Source organism: Kryptolebias marmoratus, linkage group LG22 (assembly GCF_001649575.2).
Source record: "Kryptolebias marmoratus isolate JLee-2015 linkage group LG22, ASM164957v2, whole genome shotgun sequence".
Lineage (NCBI taxonomy): Eukaryota > Metazoa > Chordata > Actinopteri > Cyprinodontiformes > Rivulidae > Kryptolebias > Kryptolebias marmoratus.
This window is the reverse complement of record NC_051451.1, coordinates 17,795,796-17,812,220: the sequence shown is the minus strand read 5'-3', so window position 1 is coordinate 17,812,220 and position 16,425 is coordinate 17,795,796. Positions and strand designations below refer to the sequence as shown.

The window sequence follows — 16,425 nt, the reverse complement described above, 5'->3', positions numbered from 1 at the left end:
AAAATAAGATCTTTAGATGTAAAAACAGACTTACTTGTGGCATTTTTCCCTTCTCGACTGACCCATTTTTTCAGAAGCATGAAGCTTTGTGCTGTCAGAGAGTTGGGGTTCTCAAGCCTGATGTGGTTGATCTCATCCACTGTGAAGTTCATTTCCCGAGCCAGCTCTGTGAAATGACACAAAATGCAACTCAAACTTTAATACAGAAGATATAATGTAGCCCAAAACACAGAAGTATTAATTAATCCCTAAAAAGGAACTTTTTAGGTCAACATTTTCCTAAAAAAATATTTTGTTTATGAACATTTTGTGTCAGGCAAGGCAACCATGAAAATAATTACAAAGGTTCACATTGAACATATACTCTGCAAATCCAAGTCCTGTAGATGAATTTGAAAATGTGCAGACACACAACAGTGTTGAAAGGTTTACATCAGAGCCCTTACGCATGTGATGAATTGAGCTCTGAGCCCCTAGTAACGTAGCAGTAATGTACTTTACCATCTATAAGGTCATCAGTAAAATGCAGTACTGTATTTTAATGCTTTACTGTTGGGTTTATCTAGCCTGAAGATGGCAGTAAACAACACAATTCTAGAAGAAAACGGAACCAAACAAGGTTATTAGGAAAAGGAGAAATGCAATTTGATTGTGACCTGTCCAACTGAGTCCTAGGTGATCTGCAACAATAGCCATGCGCAAGTCTGTTCGCTCACAAGGACTTTGGGGACCTGATGATGACAGAGGAGAACAAAACATTATTATAATGAACATTCTTCATCCCCTTTAGGTTAATGTGAGAGAAAATTAAATGAGCTATTTTCCTTTTCTGGCCACTTGTTCATCTCTAAATCTTTACAGCCACTGGGAGAAAAATAAATAAAATATTTTTGCTGCATCTCAAAATTTTTGTCAAGTAACTGATGACAATGAAAGCATTTTTGTCAGAATTACCAGCAGTAGTTATAATATCAAAGTAATTTAGCTTAGTGTAGTATTTACTCCAAGATGGCAAGAAAAGGATATTTCTTACTACAGACATTATGGTCAACTTAAATGTGTCTATAAATCTAAGTGGTCCTCTGTGACTGTTTGTGGTATGTATCTTTTAAGCAGGCAGTAAGTGTCATGACAAATACACAAAAAGCACAATGTGATCCTCAATGACAGACTTATAGTTCTACAATTCTAAAATCTAAAATGTGACCATGCAAACACGCTACTTTGTGTTATTTGTAAACACTGGTTAGAATCAAGGACAATTACATGAAGAATTCTACAACAAACAATTACAATAGGTCAGTAACCATCCTGCACAGACAAATAGACAGATAGACCAGGAAATTGTCAAACATAGGACTGGTTGTGCCAGTGTCCAGTCATCTCTACTGACATGCTTGGTTTCTTATGTTTAACAGGGTTGAAAGAGGAAAAGGGAGGGAAGAGAATCTTGTGACACTGACAGCACAGTACACAGTACATCAATAACAAAAAAAAAAATTTAAATGACAGCTACTGTTTTGAGGAAAGCATGTAAACACGCCACAGGCATTCCATCAATCCATTAAATGATCACAACAATGTCATGCAACTAAAAGTGAAATATTCAAATATATAGATGTATTTTAAACATAGTGTGAAAGTTTTACAAACTAGGCTTGATCTCCGCGATGGGAGGCGTTCGAGACCCTGTGAGTCCCTGACTGCCCTCCTTCCCACCAGTCCGCCTACTCCTCCTGCTCCTCTCACTGCCGGAAGCCCTGTCCGTCGTCGCCACCTTTGCCCTTACGGACGCGGCCCCGGCCTCAGCCCTCGAACCTCTACCAGACCTGGATGAGCGGGAGGGCTGGGAGGGCTGGGAGGGCTGGGAAGGCTGGGAGGCGTCCGACAGAGAGGTGCTTCGGGAGGTGCTGTCTTCCTCCGACTGCTCTGTCTGCGTCTTTTTGTCCTCGTCTGACAGGCGGTCCACCAACTTTATCGTCTCCCCGCTAATGTCCTTAAAGTATTCGATGGTGCGCTTACAAAGCTCACTAGGGTTTTCCTGTTTATTCTCTCTAGATGCCCCCTCACTTGTGACACTGCTGAACTGATGTCTGTCCTTAAGTGGTAATCTTGTGGGCAACTTTATGGCTGTTCTTTCTGTGTTCGATGTTTTTGTAGGCTGTGAGGTATTCCGAACTGAAACAGGTAAGCTAGCTGTTGCAGCAGGACTACTCTTCTTAACATCTTTGATTGGTATCCTTGATCTAGGCTCTACTTTGGCTATGACTGGCACTCCTCTTTTCCTGACCTCAACTGTTACTGCTTGTTTGGGCTTCTGCTTGCCAATGGCTGTTCCCTGTGTATGAAATGACCAACCTGATGCTTTAACTGGAAGCCTAGACTTGGGCTGCTTTACCTCATTTTCTTTAACAGTTTCATTTTTCTGCTCCTGCACCTTACTGCTGTTGTGCAGTTCCACTCTCTCATCCTTATCCCTACAGCACAATGTTTCTATTCTGCTAGCTTTTTGAAGGGTGGGCTCAGAGGAGGACTGCAAATTAAATACCACACTGCCACACTGAATATAGTTGGCCTGAACACTGGAGGACTCAAGGTTATTGTTGTTGTTGGAGTTTTCAGAAGGGTAGTCTCTCTTTTCTTGTCTGGACTCAGAATGACTGCTACGCTGTTTCTCTGTACACCGACTCTCTATACTAATGTATTCTGGCACCATCTGACCCTCTGATATTTCAGCTTTACAATCAATGAGATCCCCTGAGTCTTTTTTCACAGTTATAGAGGCAGCTATGCCCATTTTAATAGGAGTTCGTAATTTGGAATCAACCTTTGAGGCTGTGATTGTGCAGGATGAGGCAGTCTCAGCTATGGCTTCACAGGCAGGGTTATCAGTACCAACATAGCCTGTGTCACTGCCAGGCTGTGCAGGGCTGCATTTTGCTGTAGTTGCTGCTGGTGTTGTTGATATAGTGTTGCTGTCTAAGGTAGTATCGCTAGTAGCTAGAACCTTCACTTTCCCATCTACTGAGGACCTCTCCCCTGTTTTTGACTGAGAGGGAAGTACCCCCAGGATCTTGCCCCCTCTCCCCTTTTCCCCTGTTTTAGGGTCAGAGGAATGCTCACCAATCTGGAAAAACTGAAGCCTCTCTTCAACAAAGTCCCGCTTGCTCATGTCAATAGCACCACTGCGGGTCATCTCAAACATCTTCCCTTCATGGAAAGGGAAGGGGTTAGGCTCACTAGTCGGTGTGCTCTCATCAGTTGGTGTTCGGGCAGGGGTTGTGTCAGGTGTTGTAGCCTGTGATTTGTCCTCCACTGATAAACTGAAGGGCTTGGGGTCCTCTTCTTTTGTTTTGGACTCAAAAACCCCGTCATTATCAACCCCTTTTGTAGACCAAGGGTCAAAGTCCAGACCTTTGGTGGCAACAGTTTTGAAAGTTGAATTCAGCTCCTCCTGAAGCTGGTATCCAAAATAATTTTCTGCAAAACTCTGCCTATCAGGGTGTCTTCCTTCAAGGGTATAGTCTTTTTCATCCCCACTACTTTTTGCTGTAGATGTGCTGCTTTTAGCCTTTCCATTATCTCCTCCTTCCTCATATTTCTCTTCTTCTATCACCTCAAGTTTAGATTGACCAAATGAACGATCAGCCGTTTTTCCATCAGTAGACAGACTAGATGTTTTAGGGTCCTCACTCAGTCCATCATCTTCATCCTGAAGGTCATACCCATCTAAAGAGTCAATTTCAGTTGCATCTGTGTCATGGGAGAACTCAGCTGTGGTTGCTATGGAGCAGTCGGTAACTGACTGGTCGTTGCCATCTTGTTCAAAGTCGGTATCCTCCCCCTTTACTGCACCATTAACTCCAGATTCCTTATTATTTTCACTTTTCTCTGAGCGTTTGTGTTTCTGATGTTTCTCTCCTTCTTCTTTCATTTTGAAGGTATACTTTTTGACAGGGATGGGATGAAAGACAGACTCATCATCGCTTGAGTCGCTGTTATCAGCTCCAGGGGGTATAGGGGATGGAGGCTGAACTCTAATGATTGGCTCAGCTAAAAGGTGCCTGTCATGCTCTTCTTGCAGGTTCACTTCCATCATTTCTGTCTCTGTCTGAGATGAAGCACATGAGGCTATTTTCTCAGCATCGGACTGCTCCGCTTCTAAAGGAGGAGGGGGTGGAAACTCTATATAAGCAACTCTTTTGTCCTTTGACTTTCCTCTTTCTTCATCCTGCTTTTTATTGTGGTTCTCTGAAGAAGTTGGCTTGGACTTTTCCTTTGAGGGCTCTTTATAGATAAATGTTTTTCCCTCTTCCTCCTCAGACTCCTCTGGGATAGTGCTTGGCATGCCTGCCATGAACCCTATTACAGAGTCTGGTGTTCTGGATGCCAGGCTTACTTCCTCGGAGCTAGGGGTCTCAGGGGTGACGGGGCTTTTCCCAGAACTATCCATGAAAGTAACTTGCTCTAGAGTGTCATCTTCTGGACTTCCTTGTGGAGATGAAGCCTGCTTTTGTTTGACAGTGTAAAATGTACCTCTAGTTTCATGCACTGTTCTACTCTCATGACTGACTATCTTTTTGTATGTTCCCAGCTGCCCTGAGGTTGTTTCTTTCTCATACTGCTTTCCTACTTGGATGCTGACATACACAGGTAAGGGTTTAATATCTTTAAAACCCTCAGTGACAACTACAGGAGTTACTTGATCTAAATACTCTACTTGGTCACCATCAACACCATTACACACTACATTTGACTGGTTACTCTCTGATGATATTGTGGATTTTCCTACTGATGATCCACAAGTAGACTTATTGGATTCAGAGCTACTGTGTAACCGATTTTTAGCTAAAGTAGGTGTATGAGACCTTGAATTTTCATGTGGTCCATCTAATTTTAAAGAGGATGTTTTGTTATTTTCAGAGAATTTAGATGATTTTCTTACAGGAATTTGTGATTCCGAGTTTTTTTTTAGACCATCATTACTATTTGGACTTTCTCTAACAACAAATTCTGAATATATTATTTTCTTAGTAGTTTCTTGTCTTTGGTCACTGCTACTGCAATCTTTTGTAGTATCATGAATTGAAGATTTAGATAGTTTGGGAGATTGGGGATTAGAAGGTCTATACCCTTGACTCTCCCATGTTTTTAATATTTTGTTTTCTTCCTGATCGTTACCACTGGTTTCATGCTTGGGTGAGAATTTATTTGATTCAGTCTTCCTTTGGTTTCCTGGACTATTTGGTGCTTTTGGCATACTAGAACCTGCAAACACCTGATACACAGGTAGCTTAGTTTCCTGCAGTTTTCTGATAGGGGAGTTAGAATTTGAGCCAACTTGAGGACTCCTATCTTGCTTTTGAGCCTCTTGCTCAAACTTTAGCCTCACTGCACTAACTTTAGAGGAAGACATTTGAAAAGGTTTAGGATTATCACCTACATTTGCATGTGATTTTCCATCACCTTGCTTTCTTGAGTCTGCATCACTGAATTGCAGCAATAATCTTCTTTCTGGACTGCTGGGTAAACTGGCACATTTTCTGTCACTTGAGCCAAACCTGTCTCTTAGCCTCTCTCTACTCCAGTCCTCCCCACTACCCCCACTTTTATAAGATGACCTCTCTGGGCTACTCTGGGTTGAACTCGGTCCTGATCGTGATTCTCTGAAATCTGGTCTGCGAGATTTCTTCTCTGGAGATGAAAGTTCATCATTGAGCTGCTCTGTTCTATCTCGAAAGAATTGAGACACCTCACTGAGTTTCTCCTCTGCCTCTTTAACAGTTCTATCCACTCTGTCCTCATACAGAATTTGTCCTCTATCCTTAACTTGTGTGTCATCTGACACACGCATCCAAACAGATTGTTTTGGGCTGCCAGGCTCAGAAGAATATTGCAAAAGTGTCAGTTTGTCAAAGTTATCATCAACATTGGCCATTCGTCCAGATTTGTCAAAAACGTTCCTTGAAGACCTAAATACATACTCTGTTCTTGGCCCAAGTGACCTACCTCTACTCTGACTGCCTCTGTCTGGTGAATGAACCCGAGATCTATCTCTCAAATATTCCTCTGTGTCTGAATGAGACTGGTCAAATTTCTCAGACAGTAGCATTTTTTCAGCAAAATTGTATGATTCGCCCCTAAGTTCAGATGATTCATCTTCATGGTACTCTACAGATTGCTGGCTAAGTAGCTTTAATGTTTTGTAGGAATCATCTGTCACAAGCTGAGCTGAACTAGGACGACTGTCTTCTTCCTGTGACATTGGTGTGTTCACTCTGGGGGAGTCAAGGTACACTGGAAGTGACTCTTCAGGCTCCTCATCTTCTTGTCTACTGCCTGGGCAGTAATACATTTCCTTTTCTGCATGGTTTTTTGTCTCTCTGATAATTACTTCTGTTGGTTCTGTTTTATTGCCTTTTTCAATGTGAACCTCAATTATTCTTTCAACCTTAGGTTTGGAGTTGATATCCTCAAGGACTCTTAGTGATGCATCTTCATTGGTAGACTTGTGTTCAAACAGTCCAGCCAGCTCTCTAGATGGGTCCTTTCCAGACTGAAAAGCCTTCATTATGTCACGCACAGACATTGTTTCTTCACATCTCTCTGATGTTGCCTCTTTGCCTGGTGGTTTATGGTACACCATCCTGGTGGTGGTAGTGATGTGAGTTTCTTCCTTTACCCTCATCCCTTTACCCATTGGGTCTTCATCATTGGCTTTTACCGAATAGCACTTATGTTGGTCTGGAGTTGATGGAGATGAAGTCTGATGCCCTTTAAAATCTGAATCAATTACTCTGACAGGATTTGCGTCCTCCATTGCAGGCTGTTTGTCATCCTCTGGCTCATAGCTCCTGATGACATGCACTACTTCAGTCCTTGTCTCAGTGATTACTGGTGGAACTGGGATATCCTGAAAAAGGGCCTTGGGACCCATGCCTTCTGCACTTTGAGGGGCAGAAGGTGTCCTCTCACTCCTGGTCTCAAACCCACTGTCTGAGAGAGGACTTTTATCTTGTTCATGAGATATATCATCTGGAGATTCTAGCACAGCATCTCCTCCAGAAAGTGCATCTGCTACTTTACCAATTTCCTTGTCTGAAGGTGAAGACCGCATGTTTGTTGGAGGCATTTTGAGCTTATGCTCCTGAACTGCTATAGTTGGTTTTAGGACTCGTTTCTGCTTCTCCTTGGTCTCCACTTCTCTTTTGCTATCATCTGCTTTATGCCTACTGTCTTGTATTTTGGAAAAAGAGCTGCTCCCCACATCATTGGCTAAGTAGTCAACCACTTTGGAGAGATTGAAATCTCTGTCAGGTATTGCTTTTGATCTGGCTTCAGAAACCACAGTTTCATATCTTGGCGGATAGCTCCAATTGCTTGGTGGTTGCTCAACTTGTACTTTTGAAAAGTGTATGTCATCCAATGAGCCTCTTGCTAGGGAAGTCCTACTATCCTTCCCAGGATCTTTAGTGAGGATTTCGCTTACTTTTACCAAGTCTTGTTTTACTTTCTCCACAATCCGATATGGCTCCTCATCTTCTATCCTAACCTCCTTGGGAGAATCTGACTGAAATCCTTTGCTGGCTGTAGAATTTGGGTCTGTCTGTAAAATGGCGGACATTCGTATCAAATCTTCTTTCATTTCAGCTACATCCTTTAGAATCTCTTGGCTAGATGATAGTGGTGATGTAGTGATAGATTTGATGCTAGCAGGAAAAAGGGGGGATTTGATAGGGGACAGAGTTCTTGCAAAGGAGGACTGAGCATTCACATCACATGGGATAGTTTTTCTTGGTGACAGAAGAGCAGCAGCAGATTTGGACACTTCTGGTAACTTTTTAAACTGGGGCTCTGGCAGCACATTGATAACAGAGTAAACCGGGACAGTCATTGTACTTGAGGTTACAGCAGTGGTGACATTAGGAGAAGATCTCAGGGAGGTGTAAAGAGAACCAGAAGCTGATGACCGAATAGACTGATATGAGGAGGATGCAGAAGAGGATAAGGACTTGAGGGTACCATAACCAGCAGAGCAAGAATTGAATGTTTTTTCAACCTCATCAAAGGCTGCATTGACACTTGTAGTGGCAGCATTGGTGGTTGCTTGTATTCTCTCTTGCAGACTGCTGGTGAGAGATGTTGGGGAAGAAGAGCGGTACTGTGAATGTGACACAGATCCATTAATTAGAGCTGCAGCACTTGGAGAGTTGTTGGGCTTCAGTGTGGATGAAAGAGAAGAAAACAAGTTTCTTGCAGGGCTAGTAGCGTCTGAGGCAAAAGACCGCACAGAGGAAAGACCTGGGACGGTTTTTATGGGTGAGGAGGAGGAGGAGGATGTGCCAGCAGAACTTCCAAACATAGCTTTATATGGGAGGGGAGAGTTAAACATACTTAGAGAAGATTTGGGAGATGTTGGAGGGGTCAAGCCCATTGATGTTCTTTCAAGATGAGTACTTCCTCCTCCAGAGGCAGTAATGGGGGAAGGCCTAGCATACAATGCCCCCAATCCTTTCATAGACAAAGGATCTGGGACACTTTTACCTGGTGAGGCCAGGGGACTGGGGGTGACCTGGATAGGGTACTGGGGTTGGCTGATTACAGTTTTTATTGGAGAGGAAATGGTTCTGTAAGATCGGATGGGAGAGGCCGTGTCACTAGCTGATTTTACAGAGGAAGCAGGTGATCCAGGGATATTGGTCTTGATAGGAGAGGCAGAGTTGATGGACCATACAGATTTTAATGGAGAGGCAGAAGGTGTGTTGGATGACGAGCTGGAGAGGGAGCCAAACCCAGATTTGGCTTGGCCAGGGAGGGCGACAGGAACAGGTGACCACGCCTGATAAGATCTTGTTGAAAAGACAGGTTTGTGAGGGTAGCTAGAAGGCTGTGTTCTCGTCGGACTTCGATCAGTTGTTTCTTCAATAATAAGTCAAATTAAAATAATAAATAAACATAAAATAAACATAAAATAATTGGAAATAAAACATAAAAACCAGAAAGAGAAATTTGAGTCAGTCAAAAAGGGCATTATGTACAATAGAAAAGTTTAAAATTTCCACAAAAAGTGTAAGAAAGGTTCATATGCCAAGTAATGAGGATGCCAAGTAATGATGACTCAAAGACAAAAAACACTTGGTACAGAATGGAGAATAGATAACAACAGATATGCCTGACAGCTGATACAGGTGATAATAATGAAATGGCAAAAATATAAAAAAAAATAAAAAGAATACAATTCCAATTCCATGTTGTGCTCAATTTGTCTTGCTCCTGGCCACAGTGCCTTTTACAATGCAAGTCTGAATGAAATGTGCATCATTTCATTCAGTGCACTTTCAATGCCAGAGGACCCCACAAGTGTATAATATTTGTAAAAAGATTATCATCTTAATCAATTAATTGTAACTAAAATATGTAGTTGCACTTTACAAAGATGTAACAGAAATTCAGGCAATCACGCATATTTAGAATGTCTTAAAAACATGTTTTCTGAAGTAAGTACTATAAATATTTTAAACTATAAAAAGCAAAAAATGCAATTTTGTTGTTCTAACATAGCATCATTGCATGGAAAATCCCTCTAAAGTAAAGTGCAACCTGTTAGGTACTAGTATGCACAGCGGCATACAATCATAAAGCCAATAAAAGAGTGAAATGATGACTAAGAATGAGAACAATTCAAGAGTACTTTTATTCCACATAAATTAAAACACTTTTAAGTAATAAATGAACAGACATAATTTCCAGATATTTCCACAAATGTAAAAATAACAGTTGAAACAGACATTTTTTCAACATGGGGTAGGTAAGCAAAGCGTAACACACAGACAAACCATGCAAGTGACTGATGTACGGTGGATGATAAAAGACCATGTGTCTGAGTGATGAAGATGTTTTATCAGGTAATCTCTTTTTGCACTCATGTGGTAAGTGACAAAAAAAAAAAAATGAACACTACTGTATATAATTAAAATTCCAGATACTAAAACTAACTGAAGTTGCAACAAAATCTAAAATCAATTAAAAACTTATTGAAAGTAAAAATGGGAAACTCACTCGCTGCTGGGTCAGTCAAATAGCTGTAGCGCTTACGCAAAGCTAAGGAGGCAAAGGTATGACGTCGTTCTGGCTTTTCAGTCTGGAACAAATAAAAACAGAAAAAAAGCTTCAACATAAAAAAAAAAGAGAAAATGTTTTAACCTATCAAATTTAGCTCCAAAATATAGTCTTATCCTAGTTTCTATGCAGTTCATTCTTGTTTTTAGTGATACTATACATGCTGTTAGTGCTAGCAGAAGGAGGCGCTGTAGATTTATGTTAGTGGTCTTTTTGCTCAAGTATTTTTATTATCTGCATGTGCCGATGCCAAAAGAAAATCCCTGGATATAATACGTAGCAGTTTTACTGTCAAATAAACACCCTTTTATATTGAAGATGCCTTCCTCAGTTCACTGACAAAAGTGATGTCAGAGTTACCTTATTAAGTTAAAGTTGTGCCAAATTTTGTATTTTTAGTTTGTTTTTAGCTATAACAATGAATATCACCCAAATATACGGTCGCTGAATTGATTCATGGAAATGATCATTGTAGAACACATGGCTACTGTCTATAGCATGAATTCTGAAACAGAAAGCAGCACCATTTACTCAACTCTTACAGCATGCAGCTGAGAGTCAGTATTTTGAATCACACACAAGTCTAGAACACAGGGAGGAAAACAAGGGCAACAAAACACTGTGAACAAATGTTAAAAGCTTTAGTTGCATCTTTAGTTGATTTTAAAAAAATCAGTAATCCCTAGGTGTTAGTAGTAATTGTAAGGTCCACTTCTAAATGCATGGGAAAGAGATGGAAAATAAGAAGAGCTGTAGCACAGAAATTGGATCCTCTGAACTTGGGACAGGGCCAATACAATAAGTAAAGCTTTGCTGGCTAAAACGTTTGCCATTCTTGTCATGCACTGCGTTGGGTAATTTTATTATTATAGTTATGTAGAAAAGTAAGCAGTCAGCAGCATTTCACAGACTCAGGCACTGCACAAGGACAAAATATTCGCAACACATATATTTATTAAAGAATTTGTGATAAAGGCAACAAAAAGAATGACTGATAAGAAGCAGTTCCATGTGATGATGAAGAATCTGTTTACCTCATCATCAGGATCAGACTCCATATCCTGTGGTATTCCAAGATGCATTGCAGGAGAGGAGAGGAGAAATGACACAATGGACAGCAGGGGAGTTATAATGAGCGGGGCGGGGCGGGGCGGGGCGGGCAGGGGGGGCAGAAAACAAAACTCAGGGGATGAAAATGGAGCAGCAAAAACAACAAAATGATTCAGAAAAAATCTATGGGATTATTACATAAAACAAATAGCAACATAACAAAAGCAAAAAGCAAAACAGTTGCAGTTTTTTGTAATCAATCAACGCCACAACAAACAAACAGAGGTCTTTTCTTTTTTTTTTTTTTTTTTTTTTTTTTTTGCATTATTCTTCTGTGCCCACAGTGAGCCAAGCAACAAATCGAAGCATGATGTGCGCATGTGGCTCCATGTGTACGTTGTGGGGTCTTATGACTGGCACGGGCTTTACTATTAATAAAAGACACAAGCAGCAGGCAGTCGTCTCTGGACCAAATGTGTTTCAGTGGTTTCTCTTTAGGTCAGGACAACTATCTGTTCTGGCAACTTTATTTACATGTGGATGACATGATATGGCCTAACAGGATGAGAAGTTCAAATACGGTGATCCTACCTTCTTGTGGGTTGGCAGTGTGATATTTAAATTGCATATGGCAGTCTGTGGAAGGCCTTTTGTGGTTTTGGGCTCTCTAAGGAAGGAGAGACGGCCACATGGCTCCTGGCCCAAGTCTCTGATCTGTAGAGGAGGAGCAAAAAAAGGTTGTATCAGCAGCTTAATGACACCTCAAAAACTTTTCTGTTCTTTTTTTAAAACTTTTGGGACCATTCTTAAAACCACGATTGTCATTCTGCATGTATTGTAAATAAACCAGCAGGCAAAAAAATACAATTCATTTTAAACATCCATCATTTCTAAAACCTGCAAAACAGTTCCTGGCAAATGGAGTTCAAAAGAGCATTTCTTTTGTCAAGAATGTCTGCTAACTTCATAAATACATGATAGCAGGCAGGAGTGGCGACAGGAGGGACGCATTTTATACCTTCACGTTGAAAGGAAGTCTGTTTTCCTTGAAAGAGTAGAAGTTAAAAACCAACTGCTGCCCACTTTTGGTGAGAGGTGAAAGGTTGCCATAGCAGTCCACAAAAATAGGCTTGCCCTCTAGAACCTGAGGAAGACCATTGTAAATTATTTACTGTTACAGCATTAACATATTGCAAATATGAAGTTGAAAAAAAATGACATCAGATTGCATGCAGATGTACTGTGCAGAACGACGCATGTGTGCCTACAAGCAAACAACTTCACCTCGATATCTTTGCTCCGGGCCACTTCCTCAAAGTTCTCCTGCTGCTCCAGAGTCTTGTCCACCTTGTCGTCTGTCATGCAGAAGCAGCGCAGCCGAGCCTCGACGGGGTCGTTCATCTTGGCGAACACCACAAACTTGGCCAGGTACGGCACACAGATCAGCTCCCGGTATAACTGAGACGCTAGACTCACCGTCTCAGGAATCTGGTGACAGTCTGCGAGCCAGAACCTGAGGGGGAATGAGCCAAGGTGAGAGGAGAAAGGCATAGCAGCACAGATATAATGCTTTAAATTACAACAAACATTTCGCAGGGCTGCAGCTTTACAGTGCATGCAGCTCTTAAAGGCACTAATTTAAACCCATTTGGTTGTTTATCCAAGTTAGGCCGACAGACACATGACAGCTGTGTGGCAATCTAATTGCACAGAATCAAAGTGAGCTCTGTTAATACCGGGCTGCACACTTCCCACATGATTCAAATTTAGCCAGGATGAGAGGTCATGACTTTGCATAATGTAACCAGGAGGCTACAACACTGACATTAGAACAGCACAATACAGAACAGTTTATTTCATGTATTTAAAAAAAAAACGTGAAATGTGATAATTTAATAAACTACTTTCAAATCCTTCCAAAAGATTCAGACAAGAGGAAGATGTTGCTTTTCTAACTTCCACAGATGTTCCCAAAAGAGGAAAACTTCACCTATCACAAGATAGCTATCAAAATTTTTGATACATAAAAGTCAGATAAAAATATTAAGGTTTATTAGGAAAAAGTGTTAGATATTTTAGCTGGACAAATTATGTTCTGAATTTAATTTGATTCATTCCTAATTCACAAAGTTTTTTGTCATACTAGGTTTTATAATAACACAACTGGAAATATTTTTGCATAGAATAAAAAAATAGACATTGACCAAAAGTTTAAATAACCCAATTTACTACACTAAACAACCTAATATTATGAATAAATTTGTTTTGTTTTTTAATTGTTAAAATAAAAATTACATTTTTGAAAATAAATGAATCAAATCCAATTTAAGTGACATAAAAAAAAAAATCAGAAAATGTCCACATTTTAAAAAAAGGAACAAGAAAATATGTTAAATATTTTAAAATAAATGTTGCCAGCGGCTCATGTCTTATTTTGTAGCATCGGCAAACAAAAATAAAGTGGTCAACAAAACATTTCACAAACATTGTCATTCGCTAAAAACTAGGTGAAATGATGTTAATTGTCAAAACAGCATTCCAAATATCCAGGTTTTTTTTTTTGTATGTTTTCAGCTCTGGCTCAGTGAGTGTAACCTGTGGCTGTGGGGGTGTGTCTCTCACCTGGCCGACACGTTTGTGGTGAAGGAGACACAGTCGGTTACAAAGGACAGCGGTGTGGTTCCTGTGATGTCCTCCCACTGAGCAGGAGACGTCCCTCCTGTGTGAAACGAGGCCAAACGAAGAGCTCACAGCCTTTCGAACACAGCATGTCTTTTAACTTTCACACTTTGATTTTTGTCTTCCTTCTTTTACTATTTAATTCAGAGTTCTCACAGCCAATGTCCCTAATCTGATGACATGGTTGTTAGGCTACTTTTAACTCAGAGCTTGGTGATTATCAGGCCAAGAAGGAGAGGAGGAGAATTTGTATCGAGGATAGGGGTGCTGCAGGAGTGTTGTCATGCTTTAATTATTTGCTGCTCAGCTTGCCTGTGATGCTGCAGAGCAGACGCAAGCAGGGCGCGGCGTCGCCTCGCTTGCCGCTGGGATGACCTTCTGCCGATCTGGGCGGGACGGGGATCGTCATAGTGATCGGCTTGTGGAACTTTCTCCTCCTGGGCTCTACTGTGACGATGGGGCTGAAGGTGGCTCTGTTTCCAAGGACAGCCCTCACCATGTCATCTGGGACAGGCTGGGCCTAAACAGAAAAATACAAATAGGCAAGAGAGTGGCAAAAAATGAAGGCCTAACATTTAGTCTGCTGAAGACTTTTCTTGACTATTTTATCAAACCAGGTTTAGAGATAATAAATATTTAACACAAGTAGGTCATGTATAAATAATTAAGAAGTAAATGGACAGTACCTGGAAAGAACACCCCCCAATAAAGTCTAGAAACAGAATCCATTTGAGCTAATCAAAGGCAAAGTTTTGTACCTGCAGGCCAACACGGATCCTCTTGGTGAGCGCCCCCTGTGGGAATGAAGCCTGGACCATGGGCACGTTGTTGCAGGACAGTAAGCCTCCATCAGGACCCATGTGGTTAGACTCCTGCTTGATTCTGGACACCACAGCAAAATACTGCGGAAAGTCTCCAGTGACGATGCGGCAAATGCGCTTCTTCTCCAGCTCGTCAGGACTGTCCAGTTCTGTTTTACAAAACGTTTTTACAATTCTTATTTTAGGATACATTCAGTGATTGATGTATTTTAGTAATAAGTAATTAGGTTTAGAATTTGACTAAAGATTTTCATGTAAATTTTAAATATAGCACAGGAGGGATGGGGCATACAGTAGATCAGTTTTATTCTTAATAGCTGGAATTTTTTAGTTGTAAAACTGGAGTAAAACCTTTTCTACTTTCACCAAAGCATATCTAGTTTTAGACATTTTAATTCATTGCAATTAAAATTGTTGGATTTGCATTATGAAGTGAAAGCTTTTTTTTAAGAAAAGGGAGGGGAGTCAAGAAATAAGAAGTCTAAAATCAACAAATTAGTTTTTTTAATATGTTAAAATAAAATATGCACACCTATGCAACAGACAATGTACATGTCAAAAATAAAATCCTTGAACATGTTTAAGGAAACGTAAGTGTTGATAAAGGTGGTATTTTATGTGTTAAGCGAAAAAAAGTACTTTTTTATTTAAAATACAATCACTTTAGTTTAATTCCTAGAAAGAGGGTGATATTCCAAAAATTGTGAATCTGTTGGCTTTTGTGAAAGATGACAAATTTCCCACATTTTGGTCAAAAATAACTATGGTGTTGCTGTTAAGAAGGAATTGCATATCAATTTCTTTTTTCTAATTTATTTAACTCTGTTAGAAAACTAACTCAGAATATTTAATAACTTATTTAAAGTGAGTATTGTTTCGCAGTGAATCAGAAATTATTTTAGAACAGGTATGTCTGAAAACCTCCTTCTGCAATGAAATTCACAAAGTTTTCAAGGTCCTTATATCTCCAGGATACAAAGTAAAAGCTTTCCTGGCAGATTCAGTTCACTTTCACCCACTGACTTATTGTAGGTAAACAACCTTCTCTTTACCTTCATCCATCCCACCAAGAAGTTCAGTGAGATCTTCTGGTCTGCTGTCAGATTGGTGCTCCTTCCAAGTGTCACCATTGTCACTCCTCAACACAATCAGCTCCCTCTCTTTCCCTCGCATTGAACCAAAATGAGGAATCTCCACAATCACAGGACTGAGAAAACAACAACAACATTACTGTTATGGCTACCCGGCTGCTCCAGCTCCAGTCACAATTTTTGAGCAGATATTTAAAAGCCTACCCAAGGAACTGAGCACCAGCAGGTCCCACCTCCACCAGCCGGCTGACCAACCCTTCTCCCTCCACCATAGGTGGGGGGTAGGCCAGTTTGTGCCTCTTGGCCAAGCGGCAGGTGATGCGAGTGGGAGCCGTGCACTTCCTGGGAGGAATAATGATGCGCATGCCATTGTGGCGGCTGCCTCTCATAGACCCACCACGGGCATCCACCATGAAGCTGACTAAGAACCTGCAAGAAGCAAAAGAGCAGTTTCAGGAAAGGTAAATATATTAATGAAACCATAGACAGAAGCCATGGAGACAAGTGAGGAAGACTATTCCCATGCTGTGATCACCGGACACCCAAATAAGATAAAAAGAAAAAAGACAGAAATGAACAAAAATAAAGAAAGAAGAAAAAAAAGATGCTTTGAGTTCTGAAACTTGGCACTTCTCACTTTCAGCAGCCTCAATTTAGAATTCTGA

General features: G+C 40.7%; 1 protein-coding gene across 26 annotated transcripts in view; it reads right to left on the bottom strand.

Annotated features, from left to right (window-relative positions):
* Positions 1–16,425, bottom strand: part of LOC108243499 (ankyrin-3) — a 110,513-nt gene that overhangs the window by 8,598 nt on the left and 85,490 nt on the right. For 21 of the 26 annotated variants that reach the window (XM_037973510.1, XM_037973517.1, XM_037973504.1 and 18 more), the window contains 13 exons: positions 15,965–16,189; positions 15,722–15,876; positions 14,607–14,818; positions 14,161–14,368; positions 13,792–13,888; positions 12,454–12,682; positions 12,188–12,313; positions 11,761–11,883; positions 11,154–11,180; positions 10,060–10,141; positions 1,654–8,919; positions 657–731; positions 35–166 (listed from right to left, as the gene is read on the bottom strand). In XM_037973510.1, the coding sequence (XP_037829438.1) occupies positions 35–166; positions 657–731; positions 1,654–8,919; positions 10,060–10,141; positions 11,154–11,180; positions 11,761–11,883; positions 12,188–12,313; positions 12,454–12,682; positions 13,792–13,888; positions 14,161–14,368; positions 14,607–14,818; positions 15,722–15,876; positions 15,965–16,189 (8,957 nt within the window). The remainder of the gene's footprint in view (positions 1–34; positions 167–656; positions 732–1,653; positions 8,920–10,059; positions 10,142–11,153; positions 11,181–11,760; positions 11,884–12,187; positions 12,314–12,453; positions 12,683–13,791; positions 13,889–14,160; positions 14,369–14,606; positions 14,819–15,721; positions 15,877–15,964; positions 16,190–16,425) is intronic. The other 5 variants (XM_037973524.1, XM_037973525.1, XM_037973526.1 and 2 more) reach the window with 3 other exon arrangements.